The sequence below is a fragment of the Brassica napus genome, chromosome C6 (assembly GCF_020379485.1).
Source record: "Brassica napus cultivar Da-Ae chromosome C6, Da-Ae, whole genome shotgun sequence".
Taxonomy (NCBI): Eukaryota; Viridiplantae; Streptophyta; class Magnoliopsida; order Brassicales; family Brassicaceae; genus Brassica; species Brassica napus.
This window is the reverse complement of record NC_063449.1, coordinates 36390831-36399129: the sequence shown is the minus strand read 5'-3', so window position 1 is coordinate 36399129 and position 8299 is coordinate 36390831. Positions and strand designations below refer to the sequence as shown.

The following is an 8299-nucleotide window of genomic DNA, read 5'->3' as shown; positions in this document are numbered from 1 at the left end:
TTTGAAACGATGATGAAGTCTACAAGGCACAGTGAGACATAGGATTTACTCGCTCTGTGCCCAAACTACATCCAGATGTTCTAGAACTATTTAGTTCCATGAAACTATGATGAAGTCTACAAGACACAGTAGATCTGTCGTAGAGAAGCCTTTGACTGCTTCTTTGCAGCTCCATTTTTATTTTACATTGCTTTAGTCTCTTTAGTTTGCATCACCATTTACAAGTTTGTGTCTTCACCAAATTTTAAGCTGCCAAAATATTTTCAAGATTCTATGTTCTTTATTTTGTCAGCTCAACATTTTCTGATTCTTGGCTCTGTCATGGATGTCCATGATTGTTCTAAGTATTATTATTATTAACAAGATCTGTTTGTAACTCAATTTTCATTTGTTTTGTTTTTAAATTGTACTCTATACCTATGGTGTCATGCTTGTGTTCGACACTGCAAAGTGCTTATGGTATTAGAATGACTGTTCTTTGATGATGAGATATTTTTTAACAGGAGTCCCATTATCTCTATTAGTTAAGTTGGAACTTGGATAGTGAACCATATGGAAAAAAACCCAACGAAGCTTTCACTGTTGTTATATAACTTCAAGTGTCTGACATATTTAAATACCAAAAGTTCAAAACTAATTCAGCCGAGCATAAGAGATTCAAAGATGCAACATCTCACATGCCTATATTATAGGGTTTTTTTTTAATTTCGAATAATATAGTATTTTCTTGGCCTTCACATGAATTGAACAAATGTTCTTTCGTAACGATCAACGTTGAATGCCGCTCCTGTAACGTATGAGGCTATTATTTAATCAGCCTAATTAACAATATCATTTAATCCACTAGAAGGAAGGATTGGACCGCAGATTACTGTAAATTTCATTAAGAATCTGAAATGCTTTTAGGATTTAATGTTTCTTTGTGGGACTGCTCACTCTGCTGTATAAGCTTTTAGTGAGAGGTCTTTTGGTTATTGTGATTTTAGCCATGGCTCGGTTAGGGTGTACCGGTTTATGTTTGTTGTAATTTGAGCTGTTATAGTTTAGCATAAGAAGCTTAAAACCTTTATCATTTCTATGATACGAAAATAAAATATGTTTGCTCTGAAACAGTAAACTAAATGTCATTTTAGTGATAAGGTTTGCTCATAAAAAGACAAGAGCATTCTTTCATCATCGCTTATGAAGTTACAAAAGTGAAATGTGTTACAAGTATGAATTTGATTTGGCATCTAAAGCTTCTCTTCCTCTCTCTCTATCTTTATCACCACCGTAGGTTGCCGGCATCCACTTTCTCCTCATGGCTTACTGATCATCGGGACCAGCGAGGAGAATTACCACATCAGTCTCTATGGAAACTGTTGAAGAAGTATGGTCACGTAATGCTACTGAAATTAACAATTATAATTTCCTCCCCTGAAACAGAAAAACAAGTTCTTAGAGATCATGACCTCTATTGTTGTAGCAGTCCAAGTGTATATATTCATAACTCCAGTTATTTTTCTTCCTTTGATTCTTAGTTAGTTCTTGACTTTCTTCAGAAAGGTATACTAAAAAGGCTTACTTTTACAATACTTCCCCTCCCACTCCTCCAACGTTACAGATCAAATCTACAACTATAAATTACTTTTACAGAACTCATCACTCTCTCTAAAACCATCTCCATTTGTTTCTCTCTATTTACATTAGTTGAAGTTGTTGGGGTACTTAGGAAAGCTTAGTATAGATAAATATATAAATAAGTAACGTTAAGGAAATTATATTATTTTCTTGGAAGAAATTATCGTCAAACTATATGACATTGTTAATATTATTTTGCTAATTTGTCACAATTGGCTTCGTTCAGTTATGATGTATTATTGCAAAAGGACTCAGCTAAAAAGACGAGGAGGCTAACCTTTCAATTTCCATCGAACATAGAGATTTGCTGCAACTTTAAAAGCTGGATTTAGTCCACCGTTTGGTCTGCTCCGTAAATGCTTTGACCTTTCTAGCTGTTGCTGACGCAACTACTCTGCTTTTTTCGTTCCTGGTTTTGTTACCTTAAGAGTTTAGGGTAACCATGTATGTAGTTTTGTCATGGAATCACTTGGAATGGTTTCAAATGCAAATTTCAAAACTAAACGTGTAGCAACAAAACAAGAGAGTTTGAGGTTGATGAAAATAAGAAAGATTTTGGTTACTGAAAGTTATGGACATCCCACATCTCTGTCTTTTCTGGCCCACTCAATGAAATAAGCTTCTTAATAGATAAAATCATAAGGATAAGTTCATTTATGAGTAAAAATCTGCCAAACCGAATTATATAGAATGAAATTTTTATATTATTGTTCACAGTTTTGTTTTCACAATTTGGCAGGGCCGTTTATATGCTAAATGATTAATATGTTATACTAAAATCAAAAGACCCAATGTGAAAACAATTTTAACTGAACTTATAAGTTCAGAATATGACATGGTAGTAGATAACTAACATTTTTACATTGAGTGAAATCACTACAACAAAATCACCTTTTACAGAAATGGTTTTATGTAGTTCTCAGAAGAAGTTTATGTGCAAAACATTATATTTCCACAACGCTGAAGAGTTGTATATGCTAAATAGAAATTTCAGTAGCTTTTAAATAAATTTCATCTTAGTTAGCGCGAAAAACTGTCTTAAGAACTGTTTTTATATATTTTTTAATGATATCACTCACTTCATAGCTATGTACAAAAGAATTTCCACATACAGTCGGTTAATAAATACTTTAATCCTCTAACAAAGTTATTTCATCACTATTATATATTCATACATTAAAATAATTGTTTGTAGGTGTTTTGTTCAAGTACTATATACAAAGAAGACGGTTTGTCATTATTTTCCATAAACACACCCTCTATTAATCGCCATACAAAAAAAGTTTCAAATAAGAGAAAAGGTTTCAAATAACAACAGAGGCTTGAAGATATTCTCAACACCTACTCTCTCACAACTAAACGATTGAAACTCCTAAATGTTAATTTTCTTAAATACTTGGCTCTCTACTTTGCTGCGTAGGAACTCCTCTGATCATTACCAAATGGCAAAGAAGAGACCTCGACAAAGTGATGTCAGGAAAACAGTGCCTTATGCTGGACTCAATGCTCGACCTTTGAAAGGATCTTTCACCATCAATCTCCAACCATCCCAAGGTGAACTATCTTGCTAAGCAAGCAACTTAGATCATAACTAAATTTTTCCTCTCCAACAAATATCACAACACATGTGTTGATGGAAGACATCCATGGTTAACAAGCTGGCTACATCCCACAAACTCTCACGCAATTTAGTAACTACCCAAACAGAACCCCATAACTACGCATTAAATATACACAATCACTCTCACATAGCCAAATTTCACAAATCTATATCTATAAGTTCTTCGCTAAACAATAAATACCAAATCATATACAAAGTTATATAAACATTCCTCCCCATCACACCACATTTAACCTATCAACTGAAAACATCATCACCGCACGATAAACAGAAACAAACGCACGCATTCCTCCAATACGTGACAAAACAACCAAGCTCCACCATAATTTATAGTATAAGGTAAAAAAATGAAACAACAACACACACAATGGTCAATACAAAACAATTAAACAACTTCAAAATAAACATTCAATTTTTAAGTTTTTTATAAAATTAAATAATTTTATTGTAATCTCACCCGCCCGTAGGGCGGGCCTACCACTAGTTACTATATAAGGTCTGACATTGCCATTACTCGGAGTGTGTTACTAAATTATCTATGATCATAATTAGACAGTTAAAATGTAAGCTTTGAACTAAGAGCATCTCCAATGTAAAACTCAATTTTTTGTTCCAAAATGGAGTAAAAATAAATATGAAGTAAAAATGCTTCAACCCTATTTCATTTTCTACTCTATAATGGAGTGATGAACAAACAAAAAATAGATTATTCCATTTATATGGAGTAAACTTCATTATGGAGTGAGATATGAAGTTGAGTTGGAGTATTCCTTACTTCATATTCACTTTTACTCTATTTTAGAAGAAAAAAATGGTGTGGAGATGGAGATGCCCTAAGAAATGGTTAAGCAATTATTATGATGGGTAGTAAAAATATATTAACCATATGTTTTACAAGCGGTTTGCTGTCTCTTGTCAACTTCTAAGTTCGAACCGCATGCTTAAACCATCTATTAAAACCGCATGTTTGATTGAATACAAAAGAGGTTAACAAAAGCAGCAACAGCCTTAGAAAGCTCCCAGACCCAATACTCGAGGCAGTGCTGCTAACCAATTTCCTCGACGCCGGTGACGCCTCTGGCTGCCGGCAGCGGGCTCTTTACTTCGTCATCTACTCTTGTCTTGTGTCTCCAGACATGTCTTGTGTCTTCGTCTTCTTCATCTTTGCCGTTTTTTCGTTCATGGTCTGCTTCAACGGTGCTTCAGATGGGTGTGTTGCTTGGTCTCCCGAGCAGCTCAGAAGACCACTGGTGGCCCTGTCGTCAGCTCTTCTGAAGTTTGTTGCTACTATGCCGGTCACTGCATCTTCTCCTGCGATGACTCATTCAGATCTGAGAGTTTAATATGTCGGATTGAAGTTTCTCGCCGGTATCAGCTCCTCCACTCCCCGTCAACATCACTTCCCATCCTCCTTATCTCCGCAAGTGACAATTTCACCGCCGTCACGTTCTCACGTCGACAAGGTGGAAACGTCACCGCCACCACACCAAATGCTCTGCTTTCGTGCTTCCTCGCTCACATCTTTAAGCTCGGCTCTCCCTCTGCGACTCCGCCACAACATCCACAACATATCGCCACCGTCATCCCGTTGTCTCATTCACTCGCCGGCTCTCCCCTTGGATCCAACACAGTCGCCTCTGAGGAAAGGTATGTCTCCTCTCCGTCAAGCCCGGGCAGGACTCCTCAGGGATCTGGTGAGCTCAACCCAGGTCCGCCAAAGCGCTTTGGCCCTAACACGGTCCAAGCAGAGTCCTCTCACCAACCATCATGAGCTTCCTTGTCGGCCTTGATAATGTTGTGTTTGCATCTGTCATCGAGCCAACACTGCATCAACGCCAAGTACTGATTGGAGATAAGCTATTCCGAGCAGAACTTTTATCATCTCCGTCAACTCCAAGGTCATGTCCACTGCGTTTCAACCTAGGAAGAGAAATCGAAAAAGGTCAGTTCGCTCCTCCACTGCCATGTGCCCTCATTCCAACAAATCGTAGGAACACTCCGAAGTCTTGTGCAAGGAGACTCGACCGTACTGAAACAATCTGCCTCCTACCCGACGTTTGCTCAAACATACTCAACCAGAACGAGTGTGATGATAATATGCTCAGGTCTGTTCCGGTTACAACCTATTGGCTTCGACACGGTAATGTTGATGTCCGAGGTTTTGACCCGATTAAACCGTTCAGTCTGTCATCCAACTCCATTGTCCTAAGCGTCCCTGTGAAGGCTAAGCTAGCTTTTGAGATTCACCTAGTCTCGTTGAGAAACTTTGTTGAGGTTAGAACTGATCGTGCCAACTTCAATGACAAATCAAGTCAGATAGGACTTCTTCTTCTCGGTGTTGCCCAAAGTTCTAGAGCTTCTCACCAAAAGCTCTTGCCGAGCAACAGTCCGACTGCTTCTTTTTGGTGTATCAACGTCGACTTCGACTATCAATTGTTCTTGCGAACAATCGCTTTAGAGATTAAGGTGAAACTTCTCCATGGGGTTCTTCATCTTGCTGAGCTTGACTCGCCTCTTATAGGCTTTATCTTTCTATGTTTCGTAATGCTTTCTACTTTCGTTGTACCGTTGAGCATGGCTCCGAGATCTTCTACTTTAGTTGTAAACTTTCACGCTCTTTGAGCGATAAGTTTGGTTTTAAAGAAAAAACAAAAGAGGTTAACAACTACCTCAAGCTATACTACCAATTAAACATGTTTATCTTGTGTGGCTTCATTGACTTGGTGATTGGATAAAAGGCTCTACCTTTTTTCTTTGACCAAAAAATACTGTAATTATAGTATCCTTTATTCGTTTATGCCTGACGACTAATTAACTATTGTATGTGATGTGTGATGTGAAGCCGAGAAATCATATGTTGTTTACAACTTATCGAATGTAAGCAGACTTGGGTGACGTCGTTAAAACGTGTCAAACAAAGATTCGTTGATGACTTTTCCGACCAAACCAACTCCCACTTGAAACCTAAACCTAAACCTAAACACAAAAAATAGTTCAACCGCTTTGTTTGAGTCCGCCACCTTGACTTTTTCCCTCAAACCGATTATCTACCAACCGGACCGAAGTCCTTACATATTGTTTACTATAATATGTAACCGGGTACCAACCGGACCTAAGTCTTTCTGTGGCACAATCTTCTGTCTTGATGACCTACGAACGTGACTAACACAATAGATGTTTCTATTTGAATCACTCACCATTTCTTTAAAATACAAATATTTAAAAGGAGAAAATTGGTAAACACGCAAATGATTCCCAACGACCCCTCACCCGCCAAAGACAAAACGCAGTAGCTGACCTCAAACTCTCTCAATTTATCTTAATATAAAAACTATCTTCAAACGGCATTACCTGTTTTTAGACGTTACCTTCTCTCTCTCTCTCTCTTTCTCAAAATCCTCTCCTAAAATCCTAAATATTACCTCTCCATTTTATTTTTCCTTCTTCGTCTTCGGCTTACCTCTAATCCGAAAACCACCATGAGGTTTTGCGTTCTAGGATTATTATCAATCTTCCTAATCGCTTCTCCCGTCTCCGCCTGGTTCTTCCCCAACTCCACCGCCATTCCACCGTCTCTACGTAACACCACACGCGTTTTCTGGAACGCTTTCTCCAACTTCACGGGCTGCCACCACGGCCAAAACGTGGACGGTCTCTTCCGCATCAAAAAATACTTCCAGCGTTTTGGTTACATCCCCCAAACATACACCGGAAACTTCACCGATGATTTCGACGACATCCTCAAAGCGGCCGTTGAATTATACCAGAAGAACTTCGGGCTTAACGTTACCGGAGAACTCGACGCGCTAACCATCAAACACATCGTGATCCCACGTTGCGGTAACCCCGACGTGGTCAACGGTACGTCGGTGATGCACAACGGGAGAAGAAAGACCTTCGAGGTCAACTTCTCCCCCGGGGGACGTATACCGCGTTTGCATACGGTCAAACACTACACGCTCTTTCCGGGGGAGCCACGGTGGCCCAAAGACCGCCGTGACTTGACCTACGCGTTCGACCCGAGAAACCCATTAACCGATGAGGTCAAGGGGGTGTTCGCACGCGCGTTCGGACGCTGGGCCGAGGTGACGGAGTTAAACTTCACGAACATTGAGTCGTTCACGACGTCAGACATCACCATAGGGTTTTACACGGGAGATCACGGTGACGGAGAGCCTTTCGACGGCGTGTTGGGCACGTTAGCTCACGCTTTCTCGCCTCCGAGCGGGAAGTTCCACCTCGACGCAGACGAGAACTGGGTTGTCTCCGGTGACCTTGATAGTTTCCTCTCAGTTACGGCGGCGGTTGATCTTGAGTCGGTGGCGGTTCACGAGATTGGTCATCTTCTTGGTTTAGGACATTCCTCGGTGGAGGAGTCGATCATGTATCCGACCATCACGACGGGGAAGCGTAAAGTTGACTTGACGAATGATGACGTGGAAGGGATACAGTACTTGTACGGTGCGAACCCTAATTTCAACGGGACATCGCCACCGTCCACAACCACTCGTCAACGAGATACTGGTAGCTTTGGTGCCGCTTGGAGAATCGATGGTTCATCGAGGTTGACGATTTTCAGTCTCTTGTTGTCAACCGTCGGATTGTTCTCGTGGTTGTTACCGTAGATGAATTTTATTTAGTTTGAGTTGACATAAAATCTTAATTCTTTGTTTATTAAAGGATGGGGATATATACACACGTATTCATACATTGGTTTCTTTTTCGCATATACTTTCTGTATATAAAAATTTCTGTCCTACCAATGTTGATTTTTTTTTGTTTATACGTTCTTTGCTGTAGACTTTAGTGGTTAGTATTCATTACATACTAAAATCACGTTGAATGCCCTAAGACATTGGCCTCTCTATCGTTTTTTCTTCAAGTGATTCTTTGAAGCAATTAATAATGTTCATACAAAATTTTGAAGAAAATCATAAGATATGCACGTAAATTGCAATTTATATGATTCTGAATTCAAACGAATGTTTTGATGCTTTGAACGGTCTATTGTAGTTTTGTATTCGTAAATAGCTACATGAACAGTTCTACTTTCTTCCT

General features: G+C 39.3%; 1 protein-coding gene across 1 annotated transcript; it reads left to right on the top strand.

Moving 5' to 3' along the window:
* Positions 1–6584: 6584 nt before the first annotated feature.
* Positions 6585–7957, top strand: LOC106449841 (metalloendoproteinase 2-MMP-like). The gene has a single exon (XM_013891529.3). The coding sequence runs from the start codon at positions 6721–6723 to the stop codon at positions 7864–7866; it is 1146 nt and encodes a 381-aa protein (XP_013746983.1). The 5' UTR covers positions 6585–6720; the 3' UTR covers positions 7867–7957.
* Positions 7958–8299: the final 342 nt, after the last annotated feature.